Here is a 17,100-nt window from a genome sequence, read left to right on the forward strand (position 1 = left end):
TTTTATGCCTTTCAATTTGTTTTTCTTTTTTTTTAATATTTTTTTTAATTTAGTTTGTTAATGTTAATTTTTTTATTTAGTTATCAAACTTTCATGACACTGATCCCGAGTTTAAAAGGTTAACTTGATTTAACGAGTTAACTCAGATTTTTTTTTAATTAATTTTTTTTGTTTACTTTAGTTTGTTAATGTTAAATTTCTTTTTATTTAGTTATTAGACTTTCATGACACATATTTCAAGTTTCACGGGTTAACCCGGTTAATTTTGGGTTAACCCGTCCATTTTTTTTCTTTTGTTAATGTTATTTTTTTTATTTAATTATTAGATTTTTATTACACGAATCTCGGGTTTAACGGATTAACCTGGTTTAACAAGTTAACCCAGAAGTTTTTTCTGTTTTTTCTTTTTAATTAATTTTCTTTGTTCAGTTTAGTTTGTTAATATTAAATTTTTTTATATTTAGTTATCAAACTTTCATGATACATATCTCAAGTTTTACGAATTAACCTTGTTTTACATGTTAAACCTGTTATATGGGTTAACCCATCCATTCTTTTTTCTTTTGTTAATACTAAAAAAAATTTTATTTAGTTATCAGACTTTCATAACATGAATCCTGGGTAAACAAGTTAACCTGGTTTAACAAGGTAATCAAAAGTTTTTTTTTTCTTTTTTTTAATTAATTTTTTTCGTTTAGTTTAGTTTGTTAATGTTAAATTTTTTTCTATTTAATTATCAGACTTTCATGACACATATTCCGAGTTTGACAGGTTAACTAAGTTAATTCTAGGTTAACCAGTTTATTTTTTTTCTATTTAATTATCATACTTTCATGACGTGAATTCTAGGTTTGATGAGTTAACCTGATTTGAAGGGTTAAACCAGTTAATTTAGATTTTTTTTCTTTTTATTCATTAGTTTTTTCCTCTTATTTTTTTATTTTTAATTAATATTTTTTGTTTAGTTTAGTTCATCAATATTAAATTTTTTTCTATTTAGTTATCAATTGATGCCTTTAATTTTTTCATTTTTTCATTTTTATGTCTTTGACTCTGGACTGCACAGTGCAGTCCACAGTAAAAAGTCTAATGCGTTTTTTTTTTAATTTTTAAAAAAATTTTGGTTTGTTTATGTTAAATTTTTTTCTATCTTGTTATAAGATTTTCAAGACATGGATCTCATGTTTAACAAGTTAGCCCAGTTAATTCATATTTTTTTTTCATTAGTTTTTTCTCTGTATAGGTTTTTTCTTCTTTGTTTTTCACTTTTTAACTAAATTTTTTAAATTTATTTTGTTGATATTAAATTCTTTCTATTTAATTATCAGACTTTCATGGCACAGATCTCAGGTTTGACGGGTTACCTAGTTAATTTAGATTTTTTTTTTATTTTTCTTCATTTGATTTTTTCTTCCTATAGGTTTTTTTTCTTTTTATCCAATTAGTTTTTTTATTTTTATTTTTTAATTTTACTTTGTTGCCTTTTTTATGCCATTGACAGACTATAATGAAAACCGATGCCTTTTGTTTTTTTGTTTTCATTTTTAATTAATTATTTTTGTTTATTAATGTTAAAAATTTTTATATTTAGTTATCAAACTTTCATGAAATGGATCTCGGGTTTAACAGGTTAGCCTAGTTAATTCTGGGCTAACACGTCAATTCTTTTTTATTTAGTTACCAAACTTTCACGACATAAATCTAATGTTTGATGGGTTAACTTGGTTTGAAAGGTTAACCCAGTTAATTCATATTTTTTTCCTTCTTCTTCATTAGTTATTTTCTTCATGTTGATTTTTTTTTCTATGTTTTTTTTCCCTAATCTATTTAATTATCACACTTTTATAATATGACTTTGCAACTAGACCCACATCCAAGGTTATTGGGTTTGATATTGCAGTGAAACACACTTAAACTTGAATCATGCAAGTTTATTATTATTATTAATATAATAAATATTACTCTTATGTCAGGCGTTGTAGCCAAACCTAAAACTCTTAAATATAGCTTTGTAAAAAGATTAAATATTTTTAAATTTTAATTTTTTTTATATTTTTTATATAAAAAAATTAACTTACAATATTACGCTAGTCATCTAACTAGTTATAGACTAAAATCAATAGGTTCAATGTAGGTCAGAAGGAAGGAAAGAAAAGGCAGTGATCGGCTAAGAGAACGATCAACCACAGGCAAATAGTCCATGTAATCAACCAAGATGAAGTAATCAACCATAAAGAAAAGACTCAAGTGATTGGCTATAATATCTAAACCCATATAAAACATGTAGAAAGTTAGTGTACATAATAGGCTGTGATATATGCATTAATAAAAAAAAAAAAGAGATAAGCTTTAGTTAGAATATACTCTTTTTTTTCAATATTTTTTCCAATACTTCTATATTTTTGTTGTTTAATGTGATATTTTAATAAATAAAAAATATCACTCATTTAGATTTTCTTTCCATAGGTTTTAGTAATATTTTTCTTTTCTTTTGAAGAAAAAACTCCAAGGTCGAGAAGAGAGAGTCGTGTATTGATAAATAGATTGTCCGTGATTTTAACTTACATGAGATTAAAAAATCGTACTTTATGTTTTCTTGACTTTCCCTTTAAACGAATTTCAAATCTTCTAAAACTTCACTATGCCTCTTTTCTATCTTTATTTTCAATTTGAGATATTCTATATGAAAAAAAAAACCTCAAACTTCTAAAATCCGAATGCTGGGATTTGCTTGATGTTATTTGACTTTGAAACACACCACAGCACATGAATTTCGTTTTCTTTTTTCTTTCTTTTTAGCTTAATGAAATTCTCAAAATACTTACTCGTATAAAACATGATAGTAAAATTAAGGGAGAATATGAGCAAAATTAAATCCATTCTTAGTTCATTAATCGCAAACTTGAATGTTACAAATTAATGTTACTGACAGGAAATTGTCAATTATTCAAAAAGCAGTACTGATCACCATAGATCTTTATCACCAGCACCATTGCAAACTCCATGAAATCATAGTATAGTAATAAAAACAAGAAAAGGGATCCATGTTACCCCTCTCGGGGGTATATATCTCATGAAAAGATTGCAGCAACCATACAGCTGACTGCAAGGAGCAAGGCATTATTATGCAGAATAAGTGGTGTTAGAGCACCAGAAATATCCTTAGGAGCGGTAGGACTTTCTACATCGGGAGCTGCCTTCCTTGGCTTTCCCAGTTCGGGTGCAGGAGCAGGAGCAGGAGCAGGAGGCTTAGGAGCAAAAATGTCCAAAGGAAATAGCACCTTTTCAATTTGATAAATAGCAAGCTGGTTATCAGTGTACACGGTGCCGGATATGCTCGTATTTGTCAGCCCTGTAGTTATGTTCACGAAATTCCCTGTGGTGGTAACATTCAGTGTTACCCTGGGACCGGTTCCCGCCTGTGTCCTTACAGGATTACTGACAGTCTGGAATTGGGAAGATGGTATAAATGCAGGTAGTACATGAAACTTCACCAACTCAGTCTTGTCTTCATCGTTCAGAGAGTTTAGAAAGCCTGCTTTGAGGCTTGAAAATGCGCTGTCACTTGGTGCAAAGATTGTTATTCCATTGTTTGTCTTGTTCAGCTCCTTGTTTAACTCAGTGTCTTCTGTTGTAGCTTGCATTAGGCGGACGAAGAGAGTGAAGTGGCCAGCCTTTTGCAGGATTTTAATGACGTCAACGGGGCCAGGTGATGTTGCTACCTGTGCAGATGGTGCCTGTGAAGGGGCCGTAGGGGGTGCCTTCACTGGGGTCGCAGGTGGTGGCATTACCGGGGCTGCCGCCGGTGACTGACCTAACGTTTTTGTACAATGGAGAAAGAAAAGGATAAGAGAGAATAATAAGCTTAAAGATTGTTGCCTCATCCTACACTCCTTGGGAAGAATGCGAAAATGTTCCAAATCTTAATTGGATTGCTACAAGCAAAAATGTTTGATGGTGTGATTTAAGGAGGACGTAGAGGGTTGGTTTTAATATTGGTGGAGAGAGAATCAAGTTAGGTGTAGTGTATAATGTCAGTTACACAATCACAGAAACTAGTTATCCTTATGCTAAAGGTACAGAGCATCACTTCGAGAGAGAGTACTGGCAGCTTGTAGTTAGCATGACAAATCAGGAAAACTAAGAGGATGTTTCAAGCAGGTGTGCAGACAAACAATTTAAACATGAATCTAGACGGAGATTGTCTTGTCCGTGTCAAACAGGAACCATAGCTATATTATTCACATAATCTTATGGCCATGATTTAATTAATTACCTGAAGAAAGTGCACACTTCACTTCATTTTACCTAATCAACAATTTGCTTGCTCAAAAATTTCAAGGGTAATCGTTACTAACGTTAGACACATGCATGGAAGAGTGTAACAATGGAAGAAAATTTAAACACAGTCTGATATTGGAGTGCGTGTCGAAAATGAATGAGAAACAAAAAAAAAACTATGTTGTTCTCACAAGTAAAAACTATGTCAATCCTCATGGGTAAAAGGGTTTTGCATCATAGATTTAGGAAATATATTCATGCACAAATCATTTAATGATAAATGGATTCCACAATGATCGTGACGCATACAGTGCATGCAGGTTCCTTTTTTAAGATTCTGAAATTAACAATTATATAAATATCTAGTAATCATTATATTAATATTCACAAGACTTGAATTGAAAAAGAAAAAAAAACTTTATGATCTCAATCTTTTATCATTATACCTGCTAAATCAAGTTTTTATTTATATATATATTGACATACTTTTCGGTAGACCTTTTGTCACTTTTGAAAACGAAGCTGCTCCTCAACGTACATATATTAAAATTAAATTGGAAGAGAAGAAGTATAGAAAAGAAGGGAAAAAACTTGAAAACAAAAAAATAACCTTACATTAAAAAAAATTCTGGAAGGATTTCAATGAATTTGTTTCTAAGAAAATAAAAAGAACAAAATTAAAACAAAGACTGACTTGGATACTAATTGATTCGAAGTCAAGATCAATACTCAATACTTCTTGACTTGCGCCTAGGATAATATTTAAGACTTCTAAATTTTTATATAGCTTAATTTAATATTGAAATTTTATTTGGAACGGATTCTTATTTTATCATGTGTAGCTTTACTGTATATTTGATAATGTGATATAAAATATTTTTTCTCAAAAAAAAATAAATTTAATATCTTTTTAAACCAAAAACACTTACAAAATATTTTAAAAAATATGAAAATAAAATGCAATACAGACTCTTACTTAATTATGTGTAGCTTTATTGTATATTTAATAATAAATTTAATATTTTTTTAAACCAAAAATAATTAAAAAGTATTTAATATCACGCTCTCATCGGATCATGAATTTAGTATACCAACTAAATTTAAGTTTTTCCATCCCTTTTTTAAAATTATTTTTTTTAAGTCACCCTTTGATATTTTATTTATTTGTTATTTAGCTTATATATGTATATATATGGATTATGAGGCTTTCTTATTCTTATTTAGTTTTTTGTTATTAAATAATATCACTGAGATTTTTTTAAAAATATTTATAGAGTATTTTTTTGTTATATTGATAAGTATTTATTTTTTTATTAGTTATTATCATTATTTTTTAATTTTTTATTGTTACTGACTTTTTTAAAAATTATATTATTAAATTTACCAAATTTATTTAAACTATTTGAATCAATAACTTAAATTTCAAATTTTTTTTATTCTATTGAAAATAGTATTATTATCTGGGCATTATTTTATACTAAAAAAAAAATTAACCCCATACATAATCAGCATCAGCCCAAGTAGTATGAATACACAGCAATTGATATAAACACGATTTCATCTCATTGGCAACAAGTCGGAGGACGAGGTATAGAAAAAGTTGGATAAATTGCATGTTTTATATTCTGACAATTTTTAATATTTTCCCGTTATTTTGTTTTAAATTTATTAGGTTCCTTAATATAAAAATTCATTTAGTATAGTCTCTCCATTGTAATTCTATCAACTTTCCGTTAAATGTGAACGTGTGTCAAAAATATAAAAAATTTTGCTCAAATTTTATTTAAAAAGAAATGAAATTAAAAACAAATTGGAAAAATTATAATTAATATAAAAATTAAAAAAAATTTAGAGCATGATAAAATATTTAGATATTATAAAATTAAATGACCCGTCTAAGAGTTTGAATATTGATAAAAATATCTTGCACGTTTTAAAAAATATTTTTTTTATTTCCCATGTTTTCTTAATATTTTTAAAATCATCCTCTTAAATAAAGAGAAAAATTTTGAGTAAAAAAAAAAATTGTAGCTTATAAAGACGGTTTTTCATATACATTAATGGGTTATTTAATTTACCCTTAAAAGTTTTATACAAATTAACTATAGAAAGACTAGCAAATAAAAAAACTATTTTTTAAAAATAAATATTAGAAAAGAATAATAATGTTTTTACCATATTTATATAATAGAATGCTTAACTGTATTTCCTAATTCCTGTACTAATCAATCGAGGCTCAAGAAAACATAGTTAATGGTAGTTATTTGTTTAAGAAAATTTAGTGAAAAGTAACATTAAAAAAAATATTTTTTTTTCCAAAAATATGTGTAACATATATTTTCTTAATTTACCAAGATTGTATGGTGGAGTCCAATAATGAAAGTGAGACTAATTTTAGTATAATTCAAAATTATTTATTATTTCAAAAAATTATTGACTATTACTGTTAAATATTTGTTTTTTATATATGAAAAGCTTAGTTATTTTATATGAATTTATAAAAGCTTAGTTTTTAATTTTAAAAGTTTAGCATTCTTGAATTTTTAAATTATCATAAGGATACAAGATTAAATTATTTCATATCCAATTGTGTTACAAGAATATCTTAGATTTAATTTAATTATTGATGATTGAAATTATATATTATGTGTACATGTTTTTTTTGTTTTAAATTTATTGCTAGTTGCATGTCTGATTAATTTAAGTAGCAGAAGCCCGCATTTGATTATTTGTTACTTGAAAAGCTTAAGTCTTGATTAAATTAATTCTTTATAATTATTTAATTATTATGAATCAATTGCACTTATTTTGATCCCAATGTTGTTATTATATGTTTATGATTAATTAATGTATGGATACTAAGTTAACTAAAAAGTAAAGATATGTAGAAAAAACAGTTGTTTTTTATTGTTGATTTATTAATTATCACGAACTAGATTAGAAAACATAATTATATTTAATTATTGATGTTTAATTAAGAATCATCTGTAGGTTAAAAAAACTTTTAGAGAGAGAAGGCATGAAGAGAGATTAGTAAGGGAAATACGTTGCTTTATAAGTCTGCCATCCACTGTTGGATCCGTTTGGGTTCTCAGTATGTTGTGTGCCCAGTTATACTCTACAAATTGACCTTTCAGATTTTGCTAATTTGTTGCAATTTAAGATATCTCACCGCCATACTATTTCCAGAAAACTGAGTTCAGGAGAACTATAGCCTCTAGTTTGGTTCTCGTTTGTTCCCCTCGGATCGGTTTCAGATTTCTTAAGGGGGTTTGCCTAGGTGTCTTCTTCTTTTTTTTCCCTGAACGGTGGACATCAGATTTGAACAGCCCTAACAAATTATGTTCTCCTGGGACCACATTCTATCAGTTTTAGACATGATTACCAGTTACCTGGAAACCGATTGACTAGTTTAGCAAACCCAGAAATTAGTCAACTGGTTTACCATAGCTGCTGAAAAAGCCTCCAGCACCATTGCCACCACCATAGCTATCAGTAAGAGTGAAAAATATAACTTTATATAACTATATTATGATATTTTTTATATATATATATATATTTTATTTTCTAATTATCTAATCCTAATTGGAATAGATTTTAGATTTACATATCATAATATATATTATATTACATGTAATTTTTCATACACAAGTTCAGCATCTTGGTTCATTCGGGAATGCTCCTAGCACATCAAGTATTCTCTGGGCTTGGCTTTTTTTAGTGGCTTTCACCTTTAACAACACTGCTGCAAGGCATATAGTGTATACACTAATAGGTAAATCCACAGCCAAGAACAGAACAAGTAAAACAGTTCTATCAAATTTGAAATCTTTATCACAATGAACGATTCACTTATTTGATCTACCATGAAACCAGATCGAAAGGAAGAGAGTATTTCCTGTGAACCAGATCTTATGGAGAAGCACTAGATTCTCCATGCAGACACTCATATCAAGGGACATCCAGGTTTTGAAGGTGGAATAGGGTGCGATTGGGAAGGGTTTTTACCGGTTTGCCATGTCCCAGAAACAATACCTTGTGGACTTCAGTATAAAAATTCTCTGTCAGACTAGGTCTAAGCAAACAGCCCCCTAAAAATTATACAGACTAAAGCAATGGATACACTTAATATCAAAAAGGATAGTAACAGTCTCATGTTGAGATCCTAGAGCAAATCAGCAGGTTCAGATTACATCGAGGATAAAGAGAAAATTCCAAAATATTACAAGAAAATAAGCCATGCCATGCAGCTTGTTTAAAATTCCAAAATATTACAAAAAAATAAGCCAGGCCATGCAGCTTGTTTAGAATTCCAAAATATTACAAGAAAATAAGTGAGGTAATATATTATTTGAGTTTCAATCATGGTCAGCCTCAGAACACGTCCCATAAAATGATTTAGAACTATTGCATGTACATGGCTCAAAACTTGATATAAATGTTCAATCAATAGCAATGAAACTAATCCAAAGTCTTAATGCCTACGTGAATTAAGGGAAGCAACCAGAGGTCCAAATGTCTGGTCCACAGCTTTGTTCCAAGCAAGTTCGAACTCTGAACGAAATTGCTTTCCAAATATGGGCTCTCCCAACTGTCAGAAAATCAAAGTTAAGACTATTAGAAATTTATGAACACAAAGGTTTGACTTTTCAAAGGGAATACGTTTGAATTGAGCTTTTATGATCGCTAAAATGTTTAATGGTCAAAAGTTTCCATTATCATATGGGAAGGAAGACCACACCAGATATGAAAACACAGAAGTATCCATGGCAGGTTACAACATATGAAAGCACAGATCTCTTCTAGTAGATAAATTTTCAATCACAGTTCAGTGAAAAACTCTGTTAAGAGACAAGTGTGCCATATGACTAAAGACAGAGTCGAAGAAAACATCTTCAATCAATGGCATGGGTACAATTGTTGTCTATTGATGATGAAAGAGGTCTGTAAATCATTTTAAACACCAAATGTGACAGAAATACCAGACTCTAATGCCATTTGTGACCCCCAGAATCCTTGTATCTCACTTGACAAGGAGCTCAATCACATCAGCAAAACACCTCACACATCTAGATAATTATCTCCCTCAACATGTTGGTAAGAGCCAAAGATTTTCTTAAAAAATCATTACCGTTAGAAAAAACAAATTGGCAAAATACCACAGATTAAAAAGTCGAGGTTGGAAAAAGCATTGTCCAAAGGCGATGGGTGGCTCACTTGCCTTTGAATGTCATGAGCAGCCCACTGCAATCACTATTGATGACCTTTTTAGCGACGACGAATTCATTCGTCGACATTTTTCCATGGGTACCAAGGTGTCATCATCAAAGCTTTAATGCTTCATAACTCCATTCTTTCCATTTATTTTCTCTCACTTTGGAATTAATGTCAACCTATTTTAACCATTTCTTTTCCAAAAGCAACTATTTAAAATATTGTTATTCTCAACCGTGATATTTACCAAACTGTGTTATTTGCCAAAACTTTTCTATCTATATTATTTTGCCAATATTTTTTCCAAACTATGATAGAAAGAAAATTTACTCAGGGACAGGATGTCAACTTTTGACAAATTTAAGCTTGCAGATGGCGCTTTGGGTTCATATAGACAGCTCAGCCCTGAAATTGTCATGATGGTTCCAAGGAACACAATTACTAAAATCTAATTAAATTTCTTCCCACTTTTAGTTCACAGAAGGAGATGACAGAAAAATTGACATTTTTGGGCCATGGGAAAAAGCTTATTTCTCCATGAGCTAGTCTACTTAATATAAAGCAACGATGAGAAACGAGTGAAATGTTGAGTTTGTCATATGGGCAATAAATTTTAAAGAGACATCTGATTGGTTCCATGAGTTGATTGAACATCTCAAAAACCTGAGAAGCAACAAAAAATACTCCAGTAATGAGCAACCTTCCCTTCTAAACGAAACAAGCTGAAATTCCAATCAGGTTATATATAAAAGGTGCGATGATACACAAGATCTGTAGGTCTTAATAATTTCTGTTTATGCACTGAAATGCCTTCCTTGGCACAGCTCAATGCTGGGTTCTTAGTTAGTGTGTTTGAAGGTCCAAAATGCACAGTAGTAATTCTAAAGTATCAATAAGGACCATATTTCAATTCTAGCAACCAAAAGTCTCGTGCATCATAGAACTGAAATCCAGATTTTGATGACGATATGCATATAATAAAAATGCACTCGTAACAGATTATTATGTTATTTATGTAAGTATCAAACCCTCCGTAATCCAACTAATAAAATGAAAACAAACAAAGTCTCTTCTGGCATTAATATTACCAAACAACTTTGTGTTGCATCAGACAATTCTAGATGGTCTTATTGTCTGTGTAAACTACTAACCTATCTCTTGAAGAGAATGATTGGGGAGGACCAGATGTGGAAGTATTTCAGACACTTCAACAAGCCCATCTCATTAATAAATTTAACAGAAGAAATTGTATGTCCTAATCCAGATAACTCTCTCATTTTGCAACTCATTTAAAGACACACTGCCCCTCCCTCCCATGAATGGAAATAATAAGGAATTGGGTTATCCAATTTCTCAGAGATTGATTATTCACATAAACAAGATTATTGATAAAAATAAAATTCAAGCAAATGGCGAAAGAATCTACTAGGGTTTCCATTTTCAAGAAAATAATTTCTAAAACAACCTGGGATTGAGGATGTTCGGGTGAAATGGATTGGTAGATGCGCTTTCGTTGCTCATAAACAATGAAACCCGCAAACGCAGCTCCCAATGCGGCGCCCAGCAGACGCTCCTGCCAATCCCCAACAACAACAATATATTATTATATGAGCATAACAATTTGTTTATTTAGAAGAAAGAAAGAGTGGATGATTACTTGAGCTAGGATGCTGATCATGGCGATGCTGTATTGTAGTAATGATTTGTTAGATTTTGATTTTGCAGAAAGAAAGAATGGGTTGTCTGCCCTGTTCTGCTTGTTCGGGTCGACAAAAACACAACACAGAAGCTGCACCCCCTATCCCATTGACTTGTACACTATGGGCCTTGTTTTGCTTTGAATACTTGGTCCAGCCTCCTTCCCACAACTATGGAAATAATGTTTCCCTTCTTTTCTTTCTTTTTTCCTTTTTTCCCCTCCTCTTTTATCTTACTTGAAGATAGATGAATATCGTGTAATTAAGATTTTGTTTGTTTTTTATTTTAAAAATATCTTTATTTTATTTTTTTACTTTATATAAAAAAAATTTATTTTAAAATATTTTAAAAAACAATTATTATCACGGGTTTTAAATCTACTTCACCCTACAAGTTATATAACAAAATTTAGAATGTAAAAACAAAATATTCAGGTTACATAATTCTTTTAATAATGTCATTAAATTTAGTCTAGTGTCACAAGTTTCAAATAAAATTTTGTAAAAGTTACTACAATGTGAACTAATTAATTTGACATATTCAAAAATAACTAAATAATTAGTAAAAACTTGATTTGGCTTTAAAAAAAAATTAAGATGATATTTCTTTTTTAAAATATAATATTGAGTCGGCAACTTGTTGGATTGACATGAGTTTCAAAACTTAATTCTCCAAACCTGCAACCTAATTCTTGGACTCTATTAGATTTAATAACTTTATTTTTTAAAATTATTTTTTATTTAATTATGTGATAGAAAAAATAAATATTCACAAAATCAAGCACTGGCTCAACATCAAAAAATTTATTAGAAACTATGATAACCTCATTGAAAGAAAAATAAAATAATTATAAAGTTTAATTCTCAATCAACACAAGTTAACTTACCAAACTCATGGTCTAGATTATGGAATTAAAAGGGTTTAATAACTCTGTTTTTTTGAAATATTTTTTTATTTAATTATATAATAATAAAAATAGACGCTTATAAAATTAAACATCAATCAAATATTGGAATGTTTTTTTAAGACCATAATAAATAAATAAATTATGAAGCCCAATTAAAAATTAACCAAGTGTTAAAGAAATAAATTGAAACAAAAATTTAAAAATTGAACAGAGGAAAAATAAAAGACTAGGCCCTAGGTGCCTAGGCTATTTATATTTTAAAGGTTGGATGACCTATTGTCCACTTTTTATTTAAAAAAATAAATAAAAAAAGATGCATAATTTCTGTAACAAATGATTCGTTGTTTATTACCTAAAATCTACCCATGACAATAATAGCTAGAATGTTGAAGGAATTCATGGGGTTTTTTTTCTTCTAATAATCTATTTTTCAACTCATTTTCGGCCATGTTTGTTTCTCGGAAAATAATTTCCGGAAAACCACTTTTCAAACTTTCCTGTGTTTATTTGTCATTAGGAAAGTTGGTCAACAGAAAACATTTTTCGGTCAACAAAAAACACTTTCCAGTCAACAAAAAACACTTTCCGGTCAACGAAAAATACTTTCTGGTCAACGAAAATATTTTTTAGTCAAAAAAATTGACTTGGTTTTCAAGAAAGTGTTTTTTTTTTAGCTGTGTTTGTTTTCCGGAAAGTGGTTTCCGGGAAAACATTTTCCAAACTTTCTTATGTTTGTTTTTCAAAAAGTGATTTCTGGGAAGTCACTTTCCAAACTTTCTTGTGTTTGTTTGTTGTTAGAAAAGTTGGTAAACGAAAAACACTTTCCAGTCAAAGGAAAATTTGACTTGATTTTCAGGAAAATGTTTTCCTGAAAAATTTGGGAGGAAAACACTTTTCGGAAGTTGTAAAAATTTAAAAATATCATTATTTGCTGATTATATCAAATTTGATCCTCAAACTTTTGATTGCTATATATATTTTGTTTTGAATATTTATTTTTCAATTTCATTTTTCATTTTCCATAATACTACCAAACATTGGAAAATACTTTACTTTTCAGGAATTCATTTTCTCCGGAATTCACTTTCTAAAAGGAAACAACTTTCCTGCAAACAACTTCCCTGGCTCCGTTTGTTTGCAGGAAAGTTGTTCCTTTTGGAAAGTGAATTCCGAGAGATATGGTATAGAGCGATGATTCCAACTTTACAGGTCAAAGGTTTCATTCTCATCCATGGAGAACTCCTTCCTTTTCTTTATATAAAACTAGATATGAGTTGTTGGCGGACTTAACGAGTCCGAATCCCTAGTATGGACACAAGAATAGTCTTGATTCGGCGTTAACATAGCCAAAAAATGGTGGAATTGCTACGCGCAGCTATGGATATTGTGATAATTTAATTTTAGATCTTTAAAAAGTTCTTTTATATTTTACATTTTTTTATTTAAAAAACATTATAAATTGCAAATCCAAAACTAATTTTGCAACACAAATAAATTAGTTTTTGAATTGCAACAAGTCAAAATACTAAAAATATAATTAAATTATAATATTATTAACTAGATAAGTCGAAGAATGATTTAACGAAAGTAAAATTAAATTTGAAAATCAATTTAACAAAATTTAAAAGAATTAATTAACTTCAAGGGATCATAGGTCAATCAGGCTAGTCAATCAGGTTTTGTTAAATTTTTATTTATCTTAATTTTTAATTTTATCCGGATAAGTTCAACCATCAAATTAGTTAGATCTCAAGTTAATCTACCAAACCGGTCCTAATTAAAGATTCATGGGTGTGACCATAGGGAGTTCTAGAATTTAAAGGGATATTGATGGGATGTTGTCTTGGTAATTAGAGAAGAGGCTTTCATTAAAAAAAAGATGGATGTTGGTAGGAACCTGCACGCAAAGAAAATGACATTGCAATGTCGACTTGTTGTAATTCAAAATGGGATCTTCAATCTTTTTGGCTTATGGTGGACCTAAGAAGAGTTTCTAGTAGATGAATGATGGGTCAAGGTAAATGAAAAAGAATAATGATAAATATTGAAGAATTTAATGAATAACATTATTAAATAGGCTAAGGAAATGAAGGGCTGTAGCCAAGCGGGTAAATAGAATAACTTGAAGCGATCGATAATGGCAACGTAAACTCTCTTTCTCGTATAATAGATATAACTAGTTTATTAGCTATCACTACGCTGGGGTTTCAAACAAAAAAATTTAAAGTGCAAAAAAATAATGTACAAGTATTTGTAAAGTGTCTTCTTGACAAAGAAATAGATTTTAATCATGAATTGAAATATATTTTTATCTAATATTAACTTGCGAATCCGTAGGGGTAACCTTAAAAATAATAAATTCAAAAATCAATAAAAATATAATTTAATTAAAAAAATTTAGTGAATTAAAATTAACCAAGCAAACTTGCAACATAAGTCATGTACATCATTATATTAAATGGATATTATATTTTAAAAATTATTTTTTATTTAATTATATAACAATAAAGTATATAATTTTTTTTATAAAATATTTTTTTAAAGTAAAAAAACCGTGATAAGCACATGACATCGAGATAATAAAAGTAGATCATTGATAACAAATGATGAAATTGCATTATTTTAGTTTTGAGTTAAATAAAAAAATAAATTATTGATAACAAATAATAAAATTATTTAAAAAAAAAATAAGGGGTAGAAAAGTACTAAACAAAAAACAAGAAAAAAAAAATAATAATTTACCTATTGTGATTAACAGGTAAATCTATAACTTAACTCATGGACTTAATTAAGTTCAATGATTTTTTGATCATTTATTTTTACTCAAACATAAAATAATAAAAAATAAAAACTAAAAGGAGCTTAGATGCATAGGCCACTGGCCTATCATAGCTGGAAATTAAATAAAAATAATCTAAATAAAAATAATCCAAGTGTGTAGGCTTTTCGGCCTAGCCTGCATAGACAGGCTTATCTTTACTTTTTGTAATTTTTTAAAAAGGCAAATATTAAAAAAAAATATAATAGACAATGCACTGTTTGCTTTCTACAGAATCCAACGACTAGATGTTGCTAGAAAAACATGGTCTTGATTTTTTTGACTAAAAATATATTTTAAACTTATTTTTAATCTAAAAAACCTAGAATCCACCTTAAAAATACTTTGATAAACTTATCAATGGCTTCAAAAAATCAAAATCAACCCGAATATAAAAATGTCCCTGCGATTAGATCTGCCTCCTCAGACAAGTAAAAGGAAAAAAACATCTAAATAAAACTACTCTCATGAAATGGAACCCATTGTCATTGATTTGAACCTATTTTACCTGCTATTTTTACTATGGTCTCATGACTTTTAATCCAACCTTTTTTTAAAAAAAAAATATATAATTATATATTGATTTGGACTCAAAATATCTCAATTATATAAAAAAATAATAATTAAGAACTAAACTAAAATTCTTTTAAAAAAGCACGACATGTGAGGGAATAAATAATGAAAAATGCTACGGTGGTTTCTAGATATGGCTTAGTTTCTTTTAAGAAGTGTAATCGAATTCTGGCATTAGGGGAGAGTAAAAAAAACTGAAAAACCAATTAAACCAAGATAATTAAAAAAATCGAATCATGAAAAAAATCTATTAGAAAAATTAAAAAACAATTTATTTAGTTCGGTTTTGGTTTTAAAATGCTGAAACTGAATAAACCAAGCCGTCGCTGCCCTACTCCATCTTGTTCATCTCTCTATCAGAATCTAGGAAAACCTTCTTCGGATCTTAGCCAGCTAGCCCCCCCCCACACCCCGCTCTCCACATATGCATAGGCGCACACACCTACTCGAAAAACCTTGCAGACTCCTTCTCGACTATTTTTTTCTTTATCAAACTCGAATACACTAACTTTTTGACTCAAATGAGCCATGACTCACTTGTAGGGAGCCTTTTCAATTGCTATTGAAGCTTTAATGGGAAAGAAGACAAGCTTGTAACCCCAACAAGTTGATGAAGCTAGTTACTATTAAATGGAATACTCCAAGCACAACAAAGAAGAGATGTTGTGGCAGCAAAAAAAAAAGGCAGTCCTCTACGTGCAAAAGCTTATGCCATGGTTGATGTGTTAAGGAACTTAATTTATGGCATTGTATCTGCTTTTCATGATAAGATGCTCATGAGCACCAAAGCAGGTCTTTTTGAAAAGGATTGTGTTACTAAAAGCAAACCTTTTTTTTTTGAAAACTATGAGCTACTTATATAGAAATTACATCATTTCTTAAATTTCTAAGCTAGCGAATCGAATTGAAAAAGTTTGGAAAGGAAAAAACTGAACCGAATTGAAAGTGGAAGATTCAAACCGATTTTCATTTTTGATTCGATTTAAAAACTTGAAAACAAATAATTTTAATTTAATTATTTATTTTGATTCAAAACCTGATTGAACAAAAAATACTCAGCTCCACCTAACACCTTAGCTCCACCTTACACCATGTTAGAGTCTTTTGCTTTTAAACAACTAATTCTTAGCTTAAATGTTTTTTCAATTGTCACTCTTACTTTCAACAAATAGATAAGTTCAATCATTGTCTTAACTCACCTCTAAATTATTTGTCCAGATGGATTCTTTTTAACATAAAATAAAATAACTCACATTTAGAAAGAAAAAAATGATGAGTAATGACAAAATAAATTATCTGTCCTTAAACAAGTTCAGATTTAGATATAAACTACTTACACTTGGAAACAAGAAAGGAAAATGATCCGAACATTCATGATTAAAAAAAAAAAAAGGAGTGAAGTTGTCTTATCTAAAATTGACATTTTGCATTGTTCTGTTTATTGAAACTTGAAAATGTGGTTGTTGTTATTTTTTAAAATAGTTTTAATTTAGAAATATATTAAAATAATATTTTTTTTTTATTTTTAAAAATTATTTTTGAAATTAATATTTCAAAATAATTTAAAAATATCAAAAATATTAATTTGAAGTAAAAAATAAAAAAAAAT

At 29.1% G+C, this 17,100-nt stretch overlaps 2 protein-coding genes and 1 long non-coding RNA gene across 3 annotated transcripts; 1 reads left to right on the top strand and 2 right to left on the bottom strand.

The window, feature by feature from the left end:
- The first annotated feature begins 159 nt into the window (after nucleotides 1-159).
- On the top strand, nucleotides 160-1,750 carry LOC105137015 (uncharacterized). The gene is made up of 3 exons (XR_844454.1): nucleotides 160-258; nucleotides 1,351-1,359; nucleotides 1,734-1,750. It is a non-coding gene; the product is annotated as an uncharacterized LOC105137015 (long non-coding RNA).
- A 1,160-nt stretch (nucleotides 1,751-2,910) lies between these two features.
- On the bottom strand, nucleotides 2,911-3,948 carry LOC105137016 (fasciclin-like arabinogalactan protein 12). Its single transcript, XM_011042572.1, has one exon. The coding sequence runs from the start codon at nucleotides 3,882-3,884 to the stop codon at nucleotides 3,072-3,074; it is 813 nt and encodes a 270-aa protein (XP_011040874.1). The 5' UTR covers nucleotides 3,885-3,948; the 3' UTR covers nucleotides 2,911-3,071.
- A 4,555-nt stretch (nucleotides 3,949-8,503) lies between these two features.
- On the bottom strand, nucleotides 8,504-11,294 carry LOC105137017 (zinc finger, C3HC4 type family protein). The gene is made up of 3 exons (XM_011042574.1): nucleotides 11,153-11,294; nucleotides 10,961-11,068; nucleotides 8,504-8,872 (listed from the first exon to the last, which is right to left on the bottom strand). The coding sequence occupies exons 1-3, from the start codon at nucleotides 11,171-11,173 to the stop codon at nucleotides 8,756-8,758; spliced, it is 246 nt and encodes an 81-aa protein (XP_011040876.1). The 5' UTR covers nucleotides 11,174-11,294; the 3' UTR covers nucleotides 8,504-8,755.
- Nucleotides 11,295-17,100: the final 5,806 nt, after the last annotated feature.

Source organism: Populus euphratica, unplaced genomic scaffold (genome assembly GCF_000495115.2).
Source record: "Populus euphratica unplaced genomic scaffold, PopEup_1.0 scaffold61.1, whole genome shotgun sequence".
NCBI classification, from domain to species: domain Eukaryota; kingdom Viridiplantae; phylum Streptophyta; class Magnoliopsida; order Malpighiales; family Salicaceae; genus Populus; species Populus euphratica.

Coding starts and splice junctions, on each gene's coding strand:
- LOC105137016 (XM_011042572.1), bottom strand. CDS start 3,884: ATGAGGCAACAATCTTTAAGCTTATTATTCTCTCTTATCCTTTTCTTT.
- LOC105137017 (XM_011042574.1), bottom strand. CDS start 11,173: ATGATCAGCATCCTAGCTCAA. Junction 11,069..11,152: donor TGATCAGCATCCTAGCTCAA/GTAATCATCCAC, acceptor GGGGATTGGCAG/GAGCGTCTGCTGGGCGCCGC. Junction 8,873..10,960: donor CCGAACATCCTCAATCCCAG/GTTGTTTTAGAA, acceptor ATTTTCTGACAG/TTGGGAGAGCCCATATTTGG.